The 18970-nt window shown below is 50.8% G+C and overlaps 10 protein-coding genes across 10 annotated transcripts; 6 read left to right on the forward strand and 4 right to left on the reverse strand.

The window, feature by feature from the left end:
• Nucleotides 1-96: 96 nt before the first annotated feature.
• On the reverse strand, nucleotides 97-1209 carry FIBRA_06139 (uncharacterized protein; the record flags this gene model as incomplete). Its single annotated transcript, XM_012327876.1, has 3 exons — nucleotides 97-762; nucleotides 818-1059; nucleotides 1107-1209. The coding sequence occupies 3 exons, from the start codon at nucleotides 1207-1209 to the stop codon at nucleotides 97-99; spliced, it is 1011 nt and encodes a 336-aa protein (XP_012183266.1).
• A 689-nt stretch (nucleotides 1210-1898) lies between these two features.
• FIBRA_06140 (uncharacterized protein) lies at nucleotides 1899-2383 on the reverse strand (the record flags this gene model as incomplete). Its single annotated transcript, XM_012327877.1, has 3 exons — nucleotides 1899-1924; nucleotides 1978-2263; nucleotides 2342-2383. The coding sequence occupies 3 exons, from the start codon at nucleotides 2381-2383 to the stop codon at nucleotides 1899-1901; spliced, it is 354 nt and encodes a 117-aa protein (XP_012183267.1).
• Nucleotides 2384-3296: 913 nt separating this feature from the next.
• Nucleotides 3297-5453, forward strand: FIBRA_06141 (uncharacterized protein; the record flags this gene model as incomplete). Its single annotated transcript, XM_012327878.1, has 11 exons — nucleotides 3297-3504; nucleotides 3559-3654; nucleotides 3704-3819; nucleotides 3873-3996; nucleotides 4045-4104; nucleotides 4161-4544; nucleotides 4595-4717; nucleotides 4782-4956; nucleotides 5014-5088; nucleotides 5140-5251; nucleotides 5316-5453. 11 exons carry the CDS (start codon nucleotides 3297-3299, stop codon nucleotides 5451-5453), a joined length of 1611 nt encoding a protein of 536 aa, XP_012183268.1.
• A 1216-nt stretch (nucleotides 5454-6669) lies between these two features.
• FIBRA_06142 (uncharacterized protein) lies at nucleotides 6670-8057 on the forward strand (the record flags this gene model as incomplete). Its single annotated transcript, XM_012327879.1, has 2 exons — nucleotides 6670-7758; nucleotides 7830-8057. The coding sequence occupies 2 exons, from the start codon at nucleotides 6670-6672 to the stop codon at nucleotides 8055-8057; spliced, it is 1317 nt and encodes a 438-aa protein (XP_012183269.1).
• Nucleotides 8058-8512: 455 nt separating this feature from the next.
• Nucleotides 8513-9989, forward strand: FIBRA_06143 (uncharacterized protein; the record flags this gene model as incomplete). The annotated part of the gene is made up of 2 exons (XM_012327880.1): nucleotides 8513-9355; nucleotides 9411-9989. 2 exons carry the CDS (start codon nucleotides 8513-8515, stop codon nucleotides 9987-9989), a joined length of 1422 nt encoding a protein of 473 aa, XP_012183270.1.
• Nucleotides 9990-10745: 756 nt separating this feature from the next.
• FIBRA_06144 (uncharacterized protein) lies at nucleotides 10746-11720 on the reverse strand (the record flags this gene model as incomplete). Its single annotated transcript, XM_012327881.1, has 5 exons — nucleotides 10746-10964; nucleotides 11039-11197; nucleotides 11249-11355; nucleotides 11446-11633; nucleotides 11689-11720. 5 exons carry the CDS (start codon nucleotides 11718-11720, stop codon nucleotides 10746-10748), a joined length of 705 nt encoding a protein of 234 aa, XP_012183271.1.
• Nucleotides 11721-11908: 188 nt separating this feature from the next.
• Nucleotides 11909-12635, reverse strand: FIBRA_06145 (uncharacterized protein; the record flags this gene model as incomplete). The annotated part of the gene is made up of 4 exons (XM_012327882.1): nucleotides 11909-12098; nucleotides 12152-12304; nucleotides 12359-12551; nucleotides 12602-12635. 4 exons carry the CDS (start codon nucleotides 12633-12635, stop codon nucleotides 11909-11911), a joined length of 570 nt encoding a protein of 189 aa, XP_012183272.1.
• Nucleotides 12636-12826: 191 nt separating this feature from the next.
• On the forward strand, nucleotides 12827-14494 carry FIBRA_06146 (uncharacterized protein; the record flags this gene model as incomplete). Its single annotated transcript, XM_012327883.1, has 7 exons — nucleotides 12827-13091; nucleotides 13142-13377; nucleotides 13433-13603; nucleotides 13658-13927; nucleotides 14027-14228; nucleotides 14287-14360; nucleotides 14423-14494. 7 exons carry the CDS (start codon nucleotides 12827-12829, stop codon nucleotides 14492-14494), a joined length of 1290 nt encoding a protein of 429 aa, XP_012183273.1.
• Nucleotides 14495-15720: 1226 nt separating this feature from the next.
• On the forward strand, nucleotides 15721-16467 carry FIBRA_06147 (uncharacterized protein; the record flags this gene model as incomplete). Its single annotated transcript, XM_012327884.1, has 2 exons — nucleotides 15721-15804; nucleotides 15862-16467. 2 exons carry the CDS (start codon nucleotides 15721-15723, stop codon nucleotides 16465-16467), a joined length of 690 nt encoding a protein of 229 aa, XP_012183274.1.
• A 1128-nt stretch (nucleotides 16468-17595) lies between these two features.
• FIBRA_06148 (uncharacterized protein) lies at nucleotides 17596-18692 on the forward strand (the record flags this gene model as incomplete). The annotated part of the gene is made up of 6 exons (XM_012327885.1): nucleotides 17596-17776; nucleotides 17833-17938; nucleotides 17992-18037; nucleotides 18090-18210; nucleotides 18265-18463; nucleotides 18515-18692. The coding sequence occupies 6 exons, from the start codon at nucleotides 17596-17598 to the stop codon at nucleotides 18690-18692; spliced, it is 831 nt and encodes a 276-aa protein (XP_012183275.1).
• Between the last annotated feature and the right edge of the window lie 278 nt (nucleotides 18693-18970).

The following is an 18970-nucleotide window of genomic DNA, read 5'->3' on the forward strand; positions in this document are numbered from 1 at the left end:
TAAACGGACCGACTGACGGATGGGCGGGAGGACTTGCGTGTTCCTCAAGTATGCGTGTGAATGATGTTGGGACCATAAAGCTGGGCACAGTTCAGATTATGAGTATAGAGCCCACGGCCTACGTGACGATGATGCGTAGTTATATCGGGGTAGAGAACCTTGTGGTGGAGGGAAGATTGTTGTTGGATTGTACTTGACGTAGAAACTAGATGCGTCCGATGCTCCCGCACTGCGCCAACCTGGGGTCGTCTTGCGTGATCGATCGGCCATTTCGTATGGTCGGAACGCGCGCAAATTTCGGGTCTGCGCTCGTTGAGAACGATAGGATCCAGGCAGCGCGAGCGAGAGCAGAGAATTGTCCGGTGGCGTGGCGACCATGGGAGACGAGGGAGATGACTGGGAACTAGGGCAAGTGCCGTCGCACCCATGGAAGCCACATGATCTCTGTGGTATGCGCATTGCTACAGGAGCACGAACAGCAGTGGGTCGCTGAATTGCTCGACGAGAAGGTGGAAGCTCGCTGATGGACGAGGAGACTTTGGACGACTCTTGACGTTCGAAGAACGATTGAGAATACCCCTCATTCTTTATGCACAAGGCATATACTGGCTTGAAATGTCGCAAGAGGTCCGAGTCCTGAATATGAAGGTCGTAGTTGAGAAGTTTCAGAAAGTTGCGCTCGATGCGGACTAGGTCGCATTGCCTCATAACCGACACCCAGGATAGCCATGCTCTTATATTGACGTTTTGATCATTGGTATACTAGAAAGTAACTAATGAGTCAATAACCATCAAGGTGAGATGGATACGGACATACCTTGTCTGCAAGCATGAGTGCACCAATGAAAAGTTGTTCGCAGACCCACTCATCCCCATCCCCCGTTATATTTTCGCAGGCGCGGTCGACATACGTGAGGGCGACCAGGAGCATGCGCATTTCGACTTGTGACTTCTCAACGATATTCTTAACGGTATTGGTGAAGAATACATCCTTCAGCCTATGGTTGGGTCTCATACGCGAGCGCTGTACCGCCACAACTATGTAGTCAAGCATGTAGTCTGCAAGTCATAAGCATGTGGACGCACAATCAAAAACCGAGACATACCGACGAATCCCCAATTGACCGGTGAACCTAACATCCACAGTAGCAGAGTGTCTTGAGAGTAATAATCAAGCTCGTCGACGACCATGATGCTGGATGATGACATTGAGTATGAAGGACACAGGAGGTGTGCGAGACAGTAGTGGAAGTGGGTGGAAAACTAAAGCCACCGGCCATGGCTGCGAGGTCTATATACGCAGCCAGGAGGGCCACAACGCTGTGCCACTGATGGGCCCAAGAGATGGTCGGGCTGCGCAACATTCTCGGCTGAGCCTTTATGTTCCACACGTAAGGGCACCGAGTTCCGTGAAGAAGCGTTAGAAACCGGCACGCAGACAAGGCGTACGCCACACGGTGGCTTGGTTCCAAATGCATCCGCCTGCGGCAAGGCGCCTATCTCGGCAGACGCTTGGGCGTCGGACAATGGGCTGTCCGCTTTGGCTGTTTTTGAGAAGATGGGATGGCGCGGTGCAGGGCAGGGATTGCCGACTGTATCGCAAAAGAGGACACGCGCAGAACTACCACAGTCGAATCACATTCACGATTACACCGGTATCTGGATATCACGCCGCAAGCCATGCCTCGCGGAATGAGATGTGGGACATACCTCCTACACAGGCTATTGTCCTATGACCACTCTTATCGCAAAGCGCACTCAAACAAGCATGAAATACTCGCATCTTATGGGGAGAATCGGGATCAGAGATGTGGGGCATGTCATAGCACATTTTATAATGGTGTGAATACATATGCAGTCTGAATATGCATGCGAGAGCAGGAGACAGTACAACGATATCAGTCCGTGCCACCCGTTGACCGTGCTGTGGTACCAACGATCAGCTCACCACTTCGCAACGAGTACATAGAGACTCACTGTAGATCAGCTGGTCGCTGTGGTGGACAATCCGCTTGATTTGCCCCTCCTTCTCCAGGTGCCTGATAGCTACCCGGGCCAAGCTCCCATTGATCTTCAGTCGCTCAATGAGGATACTCTGGCTGATGAATCGGAAAGTCGGGACTTCCTTCATGATACGATCGAAAGTGGGCTTGTCAAGGATGACGGCGTGCTGCGCTTTGTCCTTGACCTTTCCCTTGGACCATTTTTTCTTTTTTGCAGCCTTGCCGCCGCTCGACGATGTGGGTGCTGCCTTAGCCTTGGCCTGTTTACAGAATCATCGTCAGCGTTTGCCCGGGTATGTTATCCTAAAGCAATCAGCCCAATCCATCGTAGTAGACACCGCTCTTCGGCACAACGCCTCGTAGCGGTATCCATACGACATGTTGGTCGCGTCCTGCAACAAAATGAACCGCTTACCATTGTCTTGACGGCCTTCCGAGAGTGCTGAAGGTTTCGCAGAGAACCGCAACGGGGCGATTAGAGACAGCGGCTATCCCCGAGCGGGGTTGAAACTTTGGGTGTCTATTTCGTGCCAGTGGCGCGCATTTCGAAGTTCGCACTCATGCTACTGCCAGTAGTACTTAGTCACTAGTTAGTGACTATGGGGGTCCGAGCATCCAAAATGCCGCGTTACTCCGCAGTTTCCTCCATTCGTTGCTAGATGCCCGGCACAGTCTGCAAAGTATTACATTTGTCATTCTTACAGTAAGATATATGGATTCTAGTCATTCGGCATCGCAAAATGTATTGTGGTTGATATAAACCCATCTCACAGCCTCCTGATTTCGGCGTATGTGCAACTTTCCCGCACCCTATCCTTTCGTGTGAACGTCAAGTTGAGTCGATATCCAAGTGTCTCGGACGCATATTCTCCACTGAACACGCTTACCCACTGATGTATTCTACATGTTGCAGTCAGATCGTACTACGATATTACCCTTGAGGCCGCGACCACCAGCATGGCTTCATTCGTACGCCACTTTTGTTATTACCCCATACACGAATTTCTGCATCAACGCCGTGGCGTGGTCCTACCTGCCAATTAGCTAGTTGTACTAGGGTATCTGATCCAGTTACCACGCTGTGATGCGTTTCTGGCTTCGCATATACCTGTTGTACTGCGGTGTACACAATCATTTTTAATCCACTACAAGAATGATTCGTTTACCGCCAGAGTCTAGCAAAGGGTCCCTGTTCGCCTGCCTTTTTGGGAGCTGCGTATGATCGGAGGGCGCTTGTCAGAGGAACAGTCAAATCGCGCGTCAGCTGTGTCGAGTCCTCCACGTCGACCATCCATGGTACCCTGGCTATTGCTCGCGCTGCCTATTCCTGTACTTGCTGGCGTCGACAAAACGCACGGAGTCTCTCTATCTCTTCTCTCTCGTTATCAATCGCCAGGCTCGCCGTCGGCGCCGTGGACTTGTCTTGATGGTTCGAAGACAATCTCGTGGTCGGCCGTAAACGATGATTATTGTGACTGCCCTGACGGAAGCGATGAGCCTGGTTAGGAAGACTTTTAAAGCATAATATATTATATTAAAATATCTACCTCTACAGGTACTGGGGCGTGTCCCAATGGTATATTCTACTGCAGGAACGAGGGTCACATAGGTGCACATATACCTAGTACGCGAGTTGGAGATGGACTCTGCGGTGAGTCGATGCATTTCTATCGTAGTCCGGAACTCTGACTCCCATCAAGAGCCTGAATGCTGTGACGGCTCAGACGAACGCCTGGGCATCTGTCCGAATGTATGTAAGGAGGTTGGGGCAGTATATCAAGAAGAGCAAGCAGCCAAACGAAAAGTTCAAAGCACAGTAAGTTGTTTTGGATCGCAATTCTTGTACTCTTATCTTGGAGTGATTCATAGGGCTCGAAAATCCGCACATTGTATATCGCTTCTGCGCAGAAGGAAAAGAGGCGGTTAGAGGGCCAGATCACTACGGCAAAACAAGAAATTGCAGTACGAGAAGATGAGGTTGCGCGGCTGAAAGGTTAGAAATGCTTTCACCAACATAGTTGTCTCTTAACGCGCTCTCCAGATATTCTAGATCGAGCGGAATCAATTTCTGCTACGGCTTTGGAGTATAAAAAGCAGTCCCGTAAGTTATAGATCTTGTTCACTGAGCGTTTCTGTTATTTTCTCATTTATCTTCAGCGTTATATGCATCTCTCATGGAACATTCACGTGCGCTCAAGGCCCTCGAATCCGAGTACAAGCTGCATCTTGAACGAGAAAAGGCGTTGGGTGATATTCTCGATGCGCTCCGCCTGGGCTACAATCCGAATTATCAAGACATGGCGGTTTTGGAGGCTGTTCGTGGCTGGGAAGCGCTCGCAGGTCTGCCTCATATCAACGACGTTGCGAAAGATGACGAAAGTCACAAGCAAGAAGTCCCTTCGCAACAGGAACAAGAGCTCGAGGGCGAATGGACTGCAGAACAACTCGACAAAAAGCTCGACAGTCTGATCAACAGCGATTATGAAACTTTACTCATAGAACATGACAAGCATATAGGAGCCCCAGTATCGGACTCACCTCGTAAGTCACTTATGTTCAATTTTGAACTACATCGCCGATTATATCGGTAGTATATGATCTAACGGCATACATCCCTGACGCTTTTCTTCCGCCATTCGAAGCCTTCCTTCAAACTGTCTCTTCGTGGCTTCAGTCGTTCGGCTTGACTAGTGGTACGACAGCGACGTCCACAGGTTCGTGTGATTGCGCGCATCTCCTTAATCCCTTGTTGATGCAGTAGACGCACTGGTAAATCAGACAATTCGAAGGCACGCCAGGCCTTCAACGATGCCGACAAGAATCTGAGTGCCGTTAAACAAGAACAGAAGAAAGCGGAAGAGGAGCTCTCGCACTTGTTTGATCCTACATGGTTCGGCTCCGAAGGCGAGTGGAAACGGTTACAAGGAACGTGCCTATCGAAGGATACCGGAGAGTAAGTTCTATAATTATCACCTATGAATCATACCTGACGTTGTCTCTGAATCTATAGATACACCTACGAAGTCTGCCTCTTTGATGAAGCCAGACAAAAACCTAATAAGGGTGGCTCTACCCAGAGCTTAGGGTAAGTGAAGACGGTATTCAAGAATTGAGAGGTTCCTGATGTTCGTGGTAGCAAATTCTCTTCTTGGGACACCGGCGCCGCCGTGGGTTCGCCTGAATATTACGGCAAGCAACATTACACTCAAGGGACGAAGTGTTGGAATGGTCCTATGCGAAGCGTTACCGTACGTCGCGCGAGTCGAATTTGATTATCAGCATGCTCACCATAATTTTTCTGCCTTTGAACAGGTCGTCTTCAGCTGTGGGATCGAGAATGAGCTTTTGACTGTGGCAGAGCCGGAGAAGTGCGAGTATCAGTTCACAGCAACTTCCCCAGCCGTGTGCTTGCCACTTCGCGCAGAAGAGGAGCCGCGCGACGAACTATGATTCTTCGTGTGTCCTGTGGATTCTCATACTGTCTGTTTGTCTGTACGTATTTATCTATCGTGTGACTTAGATATAGCCCTTCGGCATCAATATGGGTGACAGAACGTGGATGCATCATTGATATGTGTATATGGTGTATTACTGATGAGTCACTGTTAAGTGATGGGTGTGCATGCTAGCTGCAATATGCTGCCTATGGTGCTGGTGGATATATGGCTACTACATCTTAAAATCCTTATGATTGTATCATCCTCATATGTTATAGTGTGATGCATGTGGTACTAAGAGCTGCATTCTAGCTGTTCATATTCTGTTTAGTAAATCTCCTAAGTGATTGTGAGTTCCTCTGCCTGACAGTTATGGAAAGGGAATTCACAGCAACTATCATATCATGACACAATTGACTATTGATAGATGTTGCATCTTGCTGGAGAGATGTGTCATCTTGTTTGTACACAGGATCTATATGCATTAGGGAGCATGTAAACAACAAAACCAGGCACTTAGAAAATTTGGACATGAGGTGGCAGTCTGCCATATAGAATCACATGCATGAGCATGATTGGTTGATCACATGACAACAAACACTCACAAACATTAAACAACACAACTCCATACCTACTAAATACTACCTGCACTTGTCATTCTCCTGGCTTATCTTTCACCACTGTTTTCTAACCTATTTGCTTGTCCTGACCCAGATTCAGAGGTAAGTCTTACCTTTACATTGCTCTATAACTTCATAAGTTATGGTAAATTGTGGATCTGTAATGACCACATGAGTGTCATGAGTGTTAACAAACATATGTTTGAGCCAGATGTTGTCATCACTTGGATAGCATAGATACTGGTAGATACATCCATGGCTTGTCATCCTGGCCTGTTTCTTGTTGTCTCATTTGAAAGTATTGCAAGGTCATTGTGATACTTGCATTCACATTCAAGTTAATGTTCATTGGAATTACTATCACATTTTACATGCATTTTGCATATTTATTCTCATTGTTCATCACTGATTTAATCTTTTAACAGCAAGCTGAATGTCACATATAATCTTACAGCCATCACCTGTTGCACCAAATTTTGTTCTTTTGAACTCTGATATAGTTACATCAGAAGAAAGTGAGTAGGAAAGAACCTGGATAACAGGCTTGGAGTTGCTCACTGGGACAAAGATCTTGTCACATGGGCAGTTGAGCATAAAGGCTCACTCCCAATGAATGATGTGCCATCCTCAAGTCACATGCCCAGGCGCAATCCATTTTATGTGGTGGTGACTCCGAAGAAGAAACCTGAACCCCTTCCAGGAAATGATCGAGCGCCAGTCGAGACCATTACTGGGCCTTCCGGCGGCCCAGAAGACAGCCCGTCGTGGACAGTTCTTGAAACAGCTACTGAACCTGAAGCAGAGCCTGAACTTGAAGATGAACTGGAGGCCACAGTCGTGGATCACACGCCTGCGACGACTTCGCCAACATCTAACGCGCTCGATTATCAAATGCCATTGTTCTCAACGCTATCAAATGTCCTCCCTGAAAGATCAGATGACTTACGAGTAGGCTTGTCATCATTTTCCTCAAATGTAGACGATGGTCCCGGGACAACGTCCGGTTTGAGTTCTCAACAGTCGCGTGGATCTTCGGGAGCGATACTACAGCGGATCGACAATCAAGGCGAACTTCGACCCAGGAAGGCATTCGCTTTCGACGGTGTTGTACTTCCTTCCCTGACGAGAAGACAAAGACGAGCCACCGTGTATGGTAAAGACAAGGCAAACCAGGATGATGAAACAAGAAACGCAGGGACATACGTTCCTCAAAATCTCGTTCAAGCACTCGCATTTGCATTCGCTCATAATGATGATGTTGGTCGGGATCATCAGACCGGAAAGCCTCCCAAAGCGATCTCCGAGCATCTTCCCATTGCGCCAACGCATATAGCGAGGCCTGACGCGGCGAACGTGAAGGCCCAGGTCCCTAGAACATTGCATCAAGTGATTACACTTAACGAAAAATCCGGTGCAGAAATCTGGGAGACAGTGGACGATCTACTTGGCACAGTAAAGGCGCCAGCTGTGTTAGACACCTCCGCTCTATCTGCTACGTTAGAGGGGGAGGCACGGTTTTCACGAAAAATGCAGCTAGCACTGCCAACTATCGCAACGAACTCTATGATAGAGGGCAACAAGAGATGGAAGGCTTACGCAGTACCCCGCTGGTCGCGGGTAGCGATATTTAAAGAGAGGCTGGACGCGAGCCTCGGGCTCGGTGATTTCAACCGCGGGCTGGGGAAGCGACCCATAGAGGTAAGTCCGTCGTTGTGGCGGAACGCATCTGTTGATTGTCTTACTGATCCATGATGCAACGCATATTTCAGGATCAACGAGAGGAAGAAGAAGCATCCTCGGTCCCTCAAGATGACGTTGCCGCTGAGGTTACGAACCTGAAGAGGCGCAGGAGCGCTGCGAGTCCAGAGCTGGAGGCGTCCGCAGTATTGACGGATAGCTCAGAGACACCTATGGAGATGAACATCCAGATGATCAAGAGGCGCAGACTGGATCGTAGGCCTGATCCACCAGCCTCGGAAGGGCAGCATCCTGACTGATTAGATCCGAGTGCGAGGTCTGAAGTTCCTAATGCCCGCATCGATGACCGGTTCCCATTGAGGCTGAGAGGCTGATTCAATTGCAGGCGACTCGAGTCATGCGAGGGATCTCCAGCTTCCGAAGGAGTCATATCAGTGTTCTCCATGCACTAGTCGGCTCGGGCATATGCGAAGAGTAGTCACTATCAATGTGAATACCCCTAGTAATGATTCTACATTTGAATGGATAGAGTTTGAATTTGAGCCTGGGCAGGAACGTGCGAGCGGACCGCCGCCGCAGAGCCCCACTGGGTGTGACGGGCGTTACGCGTGACGGAGGGGCTTGTGCCGCTGGAGGCGACGGGTTTTTTGCTTCACACTGGCATTCGCTCTGCACTCGTTCTCGTCGACCCAGCCAGCTGCAGAGTCCCCGTCTCCGTCGTCCTCGTCCCCGAGCTCACCGTGCAGCACATACCATGCTTGCTCTCGCGCACCCCATGCAACATACTGCCACCCTCACCACCGTAGATCACCCGCTCCGACCCCAGTCATCGTCCTCGAGCTCGGCTTCACGTTCCGCCCGCCCTTCACAGCGGAAACTCCATTCTTCCATCATCCTCCCTTCCTCGTCTCGTTCTTCTTCCTACTTAAACCTGACTGCCCCGCCCCCCAACAGGCCAGACCCCTCGGAGGTCTCCTCCCATCGCTTTGCGCCACCTTCATCATTGTCATCCTCTCAACCTCTCCCAATTCACCATCAGCCCGATGAGGATGACGCACATACGCCACCCGCGTCTGACGCTGAGGACAACGAGCCTGTACAACCGGATACCTCGGGCACTGACGTCCACACGTACGAGCCTGAAACCCTGTTGCGGATGCTGGCCACCGCTCTGAGACGCATGGCTGAGCTGAATGCAAATACCCCCGCAGAGGCCTACGGGCCATCATCTAGTCAGTCACAACTAATGAGCTCTCAGCATCACAAAGACCAACGTCCCCCCGTGTGGTGGTCGTTGACGACTGCATCGCGCCACTCTCTCTCCACCACCTCTTCCCTCGCTTTTCATGCGCGCAATGTCCCCACAATCGCCCTGGAGGGTTATTTAACCCGAATTCACAAGTATTGTCCGGCGAGCAATGAGGTGTTCGTATCCTTGTTGGTATATCTTGACCGTATGACGAGACTTGCAAAGGAGGCATGCGGGAAAGCGTTTCCAATCGACATGTACAACATTCACCGCCTTATAATCGCCGGCGTCACTGTAGCCAGCAAATTCTTTAGCGATGTCTTTTATACCAACTCCCGATACGCGAAGGTGCGTCCCTATTGTTCCTCTTTTCGGGATAATGCGGTGCTGACCCATTTTGTAGGTGGGAGGCCTACCCCTGGCCGAATTAAATCAGCTTGAGCTGCAGTTTCTGTTGCTCAATGACTTCCACTTGACCATCTCGTGCGAGGAAATGGAGTATTTCACGAAAATGGTTGACCTGCAGTCTCGGATCCCGGATGATGTCGACCTCTTCCAATATTTGCCTTCTCAGTCGACGGCATCTCGAGCCCCAATAGGGCCCACAGATTTTTTCGCAGCGGTTGACTCGTATTTTGGGCAGCGTCACAGGATCACACGACCAGCCGTCAGGAGTCGTCTCTCGGATGACCATGACGATATGCTGCCCTACTCTCCCTCCTTTAGATCTGCGTCGGATGCTGCGAGTGAGGCAGGGACGGAGACTGACTTTGATTGCTCCACGGACGACGAACCCACTATCCGCCCTCCACATTCGTCGGCATCATCGGAGACGATGAGCCTGCGAAGTACAGCAAGTGGTGATGCAGACTCAATATATACAGACGATGGAGATATGAGCCGAGATGAGGAGGATGTAATGCTGGAGCGGGCAGCAGGGACGCCCGGAAGGGAGCGCATGATTATGAGGACTCCGAGTTAATATGGAGGATGTACCGTTGACTAGATGTGACTTCGTAAACCATAGAGAAGAATTTACAGTTGGCAGTTTGTGATAGGACTTGTATTCGTAGTATAGTGTGCATGCTTCTGCAATTATTACTTATTGTCCTTCGTAGACTGTATGCCATCGATGCGATATCAATCTCGCCTACCGAGTGCTTTGTTCGCTGTCATCGCTAGCGTTCGTTCTAGTGTGTATGCAGTGCATTTGGAAACTCTTGTTTTTGCAATCGCATCCACCAATTGAGTGTACATGATGACACTAAAAAGATCGCTCGCTATTTATTCTTCGAGCGGTAAGATTCAGATACCAACCATGGCGCTATCGGAGCTTGCAAAAGCAATGGCAAGCGGATACCTGCAACTCGGAGTACACGATGGACATATTCCATTATATCTTCTACATGCTCTGTAATTTTATGTAAAATCGAGCGAAACGAAATAGCTCATAAAGTATAAGCGATGTTCAAAAGTGATCCACAAGCCTCCCTCGGGTGTCAGTATTTCATAAAGCTTCCCCGAGAGTAGACGAGACTGCCAGGTTGACCAGTATACCATGCACACGCCGCTTCAGGGATAGGTATCCTGACATTCACCTGTGCCTCCTGTATGTCATGGTATGAGGCACCATGTTGCCAGACCATTTCGAGAATACCTTACCGTCATATTCGTGCAATGTTCGATTGGATCGAATCGCAACCAACACCGCAAGTATAGCCAGAAGGATGGACACGACTCATTTACTATCTGTATCGTCCTCCATCATGATTTTCATTTTCCAACCACGTAAGTCGTCGTCAGGTTCTTCCAACGCCCAGACAATGTCTTCGTCTTCCTCGGGTACTCGCTGCGCATGTTCAGCATCATTGACAACGTCATTTCCAGTCATCCCTTCAATATCCACTTCTTCTTCCTCTGCTTTTTGTTTACGCAATGCTAGCTCGCTTTCGTCTTCCTGCAATCACGACATGTAAGTCCAAACCGTAATTTGGAAGGGAAAAAAGGGAAAAGGGGGGAGACACGACGCACGATGTCAAATTCGTCTTCCCGTTCTTCGTATTCTACATTTTCATCTACCTCCTCAAAACCACCCGCGAAAGCACCCCAGCGTTCTGGTGTCGGACAATGCCAGATGAGAATGTTACCATTTTTCGTGGTCGAGGCAATAGCAGGTTTGACCGGATGCCACTGAAAATAAAACTTGAGGGCTGAGGTCGTAGCCATTGGAGAAGGACATACGTGGACGTGTAGCAAAGGTTCTCTACCACCATCTAATGCAATGGCAAATTGCCCATCGTTGGTTATATCCCATATGTAGATTTTGTGTGTTGCATTATCAGCAGCGCCTGACAATGAAAATGAACCATGAGCAAGGCTGAGCTTAGCAGCTCGTGGGGCTAACACCTGGGAGCTCGAGCGCAACAAAGGTCACTTACCGCCTGCCAACCATTCCCCATCGGGGCTGTACGACATGGCGTGCCACGCATTCTTATTAATTGGATCATTAAAGCGGTACGTAGGCTCAAGCTCCTGCTCGATATATGCGCCGTCTGCTGAAGGTGGCGGATAGAGGGGCAAATTAAATTGCCGGAGTGTTCGATCCGAAGAATTAGTTACAAGTCGTCTGAGAATTTAGGTCACGATGTGGCTTCTTATTAGATGCGCATATAATAACATACCTCCCCGACTTTGCGAAATCAAGCCCCTTCATGTTACCAGCGCCTGATATTTTATGTCGGGCTACCATCTTTACAACTTAACTTCATCAATGTGATACGGAGGAAAATCTGTAATCTTACAGATTTGGTTCGCGTATTGAATACAAGAATGCAGCCCGTTGATGTACCCACAAAGACAAGACGTCCTGTGGGATCGAATCGTGCGCATGTCATTGCAGATCTACTCCCCACATCCTTCAGACGCAAGGTATAGATGTAAGGAACATTTACTCGACCTTGCAGTTCGGTTCGTCTGACCCTCCTCATCGCTATCTTCTTGAACCTCACATAACTCAAAGCGACCTCTGTGTTCCTTCCGGAGGTCAACAAGATATGCCTCTCCTGTACCTAGCAGCACTAGAAGGATTTGACTGCCATAATTCAGCCTGTCGCTGACGATTTGACCTTCATAAGAGCGACTCACCTATTCCGAGGATGGAAGGAAGCCGTCACAATGGGCGCATCGAACCGTACAGTCGTCCGGCGATGTGGGGGCTCGGTCTCTGACGCGAGGTCCCATACGATCACGTTCCAGTCCTTCGACGAGGTCAGTACATAGCGCGAATTTCGCGACCAGCTGCCGGGAGAGAATGAGTACTCACAATTCATCATGGAAGTCGCGTCCACGCACTCTACACTGGTGACACCTTTCACATGCCCCTCCAGCCACCGGACAGGTGCTTTGGTGTCCAGGTCCCATACGACGGCTGAGCCATCTGGCCGTCCACCTGCGACGAATCGGCCGGTTTTGTCAAATTTTGCAAAAGATGCACCTGAATCTAGTGAGGTTTGAATGGCAGTTGGGTACGTTATGTTGAAGGGATCTATGCAGGTGGTCAAGATCAATAAAATTCTATGCATTTTTCACACTGACCTCCTAGTGTAGTAAGAGTCAATGAACCGTTCATTGTCAGTAGGATATCGGCGACTATTTGTAGTGATTTTTTTTGCAAAGCCAGGACTCGAATACGAATGAGTCGGAGGTGCGCGAGCGCCTAATGCACTGTGCGCTTTGAAATTGGGACGTGCTTGCGGCGCCTCTGCCGCTCTCTGCCGTTGTCCGCGATCACAATGCACTCGCACTGCGAATTTCGACAGGATGGCTGATTCAGACAGATTGCAATCTACTCTCAGGCAACTGGAAATTGCTCTGGAGTTTGCCCAGTATAGTGCCTTAACAGATGCGGACACTCTTGCTCGTTTGGAAGAGTGGAAAAGGCGAGCCACTGCAGTGCTTGCTGACCTTCGTGTCCGGCCCCAGCCCCACCTCGCGCTATCGGTGCAGGCGCAAGTCGTCTTCTCAGTAGCTCACTTTGATGGAGAAGGACCTTGGATATCAGAGGATGCAGGAAGGGATGCAAAAGGTGTGCGCTCTTGCCAATATTCTTACAATGCTAATTCTATTTCGGCCTAGGGATACTACAGTTGTACAGCGCGCCAGAAGTGTCTCTTCTTCAGGAAATTTTGTCTAGACACGTCAAGCCTGTCTTTCATGCCAACCCTCATCCCTCCCTGAACCCGTCCACTGGTCGGAAGTTGTCTCGGGCTGCAGGCGGACCTCTCGCGCACCTAGATCATCTTGAGGGACAGACATGGAAACTGCATACGGGAATAGTCAACACGCTCTCTTGGTGCCTCCGTCATAGCAGCGTAAGTTCGACCACGAGGTGTTACCATCAGCGCATTTTGATCCACTTCGTTGAAGAGCATCGTATATGAAAAGCTGTGGCATTTGATTATACCCCCCGTGATGACGATGTTAGACGACTATGAAGCCCCACAGAAGATGCACGGCATTCGACTGGTCACGGAGATGCTCCAGGAAGTGCCCGCGGATCTCCTCTGCCGTACTGGTGTTGATAGATTGCTCTCGTCCGTAGGTCACGCGCTTTCCTCCCTCCGACTCCGGACTCATAGAAACCGTCGTCAGTCTCTTAAAACGTGTCTTACATTTCTCCACAGTCCAGAAACACCCAGCCTGATTCGGGCAGCCGTTTGTACTTTTGTCTCCCTGACACTGCGGACTACGCCACCCGGATCGGAGGAGCGATTCAATCAACTTTGCGGGATTCTCGGCGACGGTATCATAGGAGGCGTCTGGATCTATGCTGCTCGTGACGCCGATGCGATTGAAGCGTCGGTCGATGTTCTCCCCATGGCCGTACAGGCATTGGGAATCGGGTCTGTACGATATCTGAAGGTGCGAATCAGCCGAGTCCTCCTGGTTGAGAATCTTTCTCCCAGACATTGATCGTCGCTGCTCCCAATCTGTACTGTCCGGCTTACTCGCCACTGGCAGGGGATTGTTCCGCAACTCATCTACCCACTAACACCGGCCCCCGAGAATGTGGCTACTAAGCAGCTCCAATTCAGTTCTCTGAGAGCGCTCGCCGTAGTAATCAGAGAATGTGCGCCTCGGATGCATAAGTGGAAAGGCGTTATCCTGGAAGGTGTCCTCAAGTGTTGGGTGTCGTTGATTGATGTTGGCACTAGTGACAAGGGTATGTGTTTCAGCCACTGTGGTCCGGTGTCTTCATCGCATGGATCACCACTTTATAGAAACACTTCAATTGAAAGATGCACTAAAAGGCATCGCCAGTAGCCTCTTGAAGGCATGCCCCTCCATGGCCCAGGTGCGGGTGTTCCGTTGACCGTTCGGATATCTACGAAATCTGATATACAGGTGTACGGCTAGGTGGAGTACGCGCGGTTATTGGAGATGGATGAACAAATGTTCGGACCGCTCGTACGTCTGGAGACTGCATGATTTCGCCGGGCAGCCAATGGGCGAAGCTCGAGATTGAATACCTGTTATCAACATGGTTGTCAACCCACAACCCTACAGGAACTCCGCGCACGACGCACCCGTTAAGGGATTGCCAAGTGCTCTGCGTGTGCTAGTATGATAGCAGGCTTGTCCCACCTGCGGCACAGATAGCATAGTAGATCGAGGCACGTCCAGAAGTTGAGGAGTACCACTACTGATTCGGTAATAAAAATACACGCTGGGGGAGGGTTGGGGAGGGTAGTCGCGAGGCTCGAGAAGCGTGTGAGAGGCTAGATTGGCCTATCTGTATCTATACTACACTGGTCTAACGTATGTCTCTCTTGAGGTATCCATGTCATAGGATACTGCGAGATGTCGTATATTGGGCAGATGACCACCCGGATGTCGGACATCCTGAGCGCCTTCGAAACATCAACCCTGCGTAAATACATGCGGTCCGTAGTGCGAGGGATAATACTAATGTATGAACAGTTGTAGCACAACAACAGCTCCGGGCTGCTTAATATTATTTACTTCGGGAGAGCGAGAACGAGGCGAACGCATGTTCCAAGGCGGAGTGAATAAGACGCTGATTTGCGCGGGATAATGCGCACAGGCTGTTACCGATTCGAGGACCCCCAAGTTTATTCGCCGCATGTCGTGCGATATGTCCTGAGGCTGGTGCTTCTCCACGAACCTTCGTGTTCTGTAGCATTAAGGTTGGGAGAGTACCTGACCCAGGTCCCCTTCTAAATGAGGCTGCTTGCGGGCATCGTGCAAGGAGGCCCGGCCGAGCTAAGGAACCTCGGACTAAAGCGTCACCGGCAGTGCGTGGAACCTGACCATGCGGAACACCCCGACGGCGTGAGTGTGAAACGACGCCGTCGTCGTCGGGCACATCGAGCTCGCAAGCCAGACACTGCCGAGACTCGTCCGTTGCGGTTTCATTGCATTTGACGAAGGAACCTACACGGAGATGAAGCCTGGATGACGGGAGAGGCAGAGCGCAGCGCACAGCTGGAGTACGGGCGCGTAGCCGTAGCCGCCGGCACCCTCCGGGACAACGTTGCCTTTTCCGGGCCGATGTAGGGCGGTGCCGAGGCCGGACCGGACATCGCCGTGGTCGACCCCAATGAGGGAGTCCAGCTGCAGCCCGATCCATTTCAGCACCGCACGAGCGGGGTCGCGTCTTGCTCCCTGCCCATCTCCCCTCGCCTTCTTTCAACATGAGCATCTCCGTCGACGACCTCATCGCTTCCCTCAACTCCAACCACATCGGCCAGGAGGCCATGGACATCGCTAACCTACATGTATGTCCTCCCGCTCCGAGCCCCGGAGTCGCTCTCCTGACAGTCTGCGACGCGTAGGCGCAGCTTGCACAGGCTTTGCTGTCCCAACCCCCTGCGAGTGCACATCCCGCATTGCGTCGAGGCCACAATACGCCTCTTGCTCGTACACCGTCTTCGAATTTCGTCTGGGAGACCGTTGAGTTCTCTCGGAGTCGAAGTTCCAGTGTGGCGGGTGCCACTCAAAAGAGGGTAGCGGATGAAAGGATTTCCGACCTTGACGAAATGGACGAAGATGAGCGAATGGTCGAGGAACTTCTCTTCCCTTCGGCCTCTCATTTTCAGGACCAATACCCGCCATCGTCATCTCCAACGCGCGGTTATTCATGTGTGGTTTCCCGAAGGTCCAGCATACAGCACCTCTCTCCTTCATACGAGTACCCTCCATCCGAATTGACACCATCGAACACGTCCTTGTTTGCCTCCACTGACCCGTTCTATGCGGCCCAAGTGCAAGCGGCCCAGAATCCCCCGACTTCATTCTTTGCCCAGGCTGGCCACCCATCGGCGCATTCACCGTTCCTCCTCGCGCAGCAGCTCCAGTCCGCGTACGGCCATACTTACAGCCACCCCGAAGTTGACCCGCACCATATGTTCTCGCCCTCTCCCGCCGCATTCACTTGCTGAAGGCCCCGGGTAACCAACAAAGCTACTGCGCCCCCCTAGGCACATCTTTGCATCTCAGGTTTCATCGAAAACTATTTCATGGGGCGACGACGACCTGATGGCTGCCATCCGTGCCGATGGCCCCGCAGCGTCTTACCCCGCGCCAACTGTCCGACATTTATCGCGCCCCGCGTTCCGGCACATTCGGACCCTTGTACTGCTCTCTGACACACAAATTTTAACATACTCACCCCATCTTCAGACGTGCTCGGTTGATTTCATCTACAATTTACATCGTGTCTGTGAAGGACTTGATTCAACATCTACACGCCATATCCGTATTTATATCGGTTCCTCTCCCTACTCTGCACCTGCTTTCTCCTCCGTATCGTTAGATTATTGACACGACACGTTCTTTGGCCTGTATTCTGCCGCACATAATTGCTCCGCCCTGCTCTTGAGGAAATGGGGTTGTGTCCTGATCTGCTGTCGCTGGTTGTAGATTAAAATGTACTAGTTCTCCGATTTCACTCTAACAAGCTGGTGTGTGCGAAGTAGGTTTGAACATGTCAATTTTGGAACGGTATTTGTCGGCGATTGTCGCCCATGCATACCAGATTACAACCGTTTGGAGGCATGGTGATTTTGGGATGGTTTGGCGGGAGTCTCAGCGCCGGGGCGCATGAGAGTCCAAGAGCCAAAACGGTGAGCGCGATGTGGTCAAGTTCTTCTCCATGACAGGCGTGTACAATTCACAGCGACCTCGTAAATCTTCCCGACTTGACACCGGTCCACACCTGTCGCTCGTTCATTCGCTCGTCGTCTTTACTTGCGTGGTTCTCCGGGAGGAGTTGGGTAAAAGCGCTTGCCTACTAGTAGCTTTGTGGCACAACAGGCGCCAGGTGTTTGATATTCGTCGTTTCGAATTTCCGCGAGCCCCTGATAAGTGCCGCAGTCTATACACCGACGTCAGTTCTTATCAGACTTGTTCCAGACACGGGGCACATTCAAATGGATTTACAGGAGATGTTTAGATAAAGCGTATTTGCATATCGCGTCTGCAGGGCCACGCGCTCGCCTCGCGGACTGGAGCTCGAGACTGGAGTGCTGTGATCTCTCTCCCTCGCGTTGCGACTCGGCGCCGCAGCCATGTCGTTCTCGGTCAGACTTAATTTCTCGGAGCTGGGCCTTGTGATTGCTTGCGTAGTTTGTGCTGTGCTCGCTCTCGCCCTCCGTGCCAGATCGGCCCGTTCGTCGCGCGCACCGGTCGATCGCTCTGATCGCAAGACATCCACCACCACTGGCTCGAAGCAGGAGCGAGAACCTGGAGGTAAGCACGTAGAAATACAGTGGATATGGTTCGTTTGTGTGTCATGTCGTGCTCAGAGTGGACACCGGTCGATTTCGACTATCCCCCCGTCGAGCCCTTCACGGATGATATTAGCACCGTCAAGCCCATTCCTTACCGGCCATTCCGTTGGGGAACCTACCAGTGAGCTTCTGAACATATAAATTCTAGTGTGCAGATGGCTTCATGGTGCGCAGTGTAACGATGGGAATCAGGAATATGGCATGGGACGAGTGGATAGAGGTGTAGTCAATTCACCTGATTTGCTCAAGATTTCCTCTTACACCTCGGATAGTTGGACCAACAGTTCTTTGACTACCACAAGATCGTTCAACATCGACTAGAGACTCGCGGCGAGCGTGCCGTCCAGGTGCTGCCCGCTAAACCTGGTGTTGTTGCTGGCGGCCATGCAGCAGGTATTTCTGGTGTTAGTGCTGATTTATTCGATGATCACGGATAAACATCTCCAGCAGAAGAGTTTGTACACGAGCTGGCAGAATACCTATCAAGACGGTACCCCGCAATTTATGCTGTTGTGAGGAAGGTCAAGAGCGAGAAGGGTATATCGGGCTGGTATGGCGAAGGCCAAATCAAGACTATAACAGTTATACCGCTGCAAGTAACGTATGATTTAGATAAGGAGGAGCCATTAAAAGTCGCGTCGTTATTGTCAGTCGAATCCTGTTCACCGAACGAATTGAATGCTCATCACATTTTCAGGGTGCAAGAAGACTTTGCAATTATGATCGAAGGCATGTACATTTATTCCCTGAGGGCTCAGGCACCGACATGGCTATTGCTTCAGGCACGGACGGGCGATATTATTTACAAGCCGGAGCGATCTGCATACCAGGTATGGGTATTCTTCCCTTACCAGAATTATAGGGTCATCGTTTAATTGTCCCCCAGGCTTCTGGAGACTTTCAGATAAAATCGGGATGCCCCTCGACGAGATCCACACAACTGGGAAAGTGCCTCAATGTGAGAAAACGCTCATTGCACCCAATGCCTAATTACACTGACTGGGAACTGCGCTCAGTCGAGAGCAAATTAGACCTCAGCATGGGCCGCTTCTTCCGGCGGCTCCCCGTCGACAAGCCTGTCGTGCGCAACAACTACGGCTTCCAGGTCGTCAAGCCGCCGGCCGCCGACGCCGCGCAGCACGATCCGGCGGGC

This window comes from Fibroporia radiculosa (assembly GCF_000313525.1).
Source record: "Fibroporia radiculosa TFFH 294 genomic supercontigs, scaffold6100, whole genome shotgun sequence".
NCBI lineage: Eukaryota > Fungi > Basidiomycota > Agaricomycetes > Polyporales > Fibroporiaceae > Fibroporia > Fibroporia radiculosa.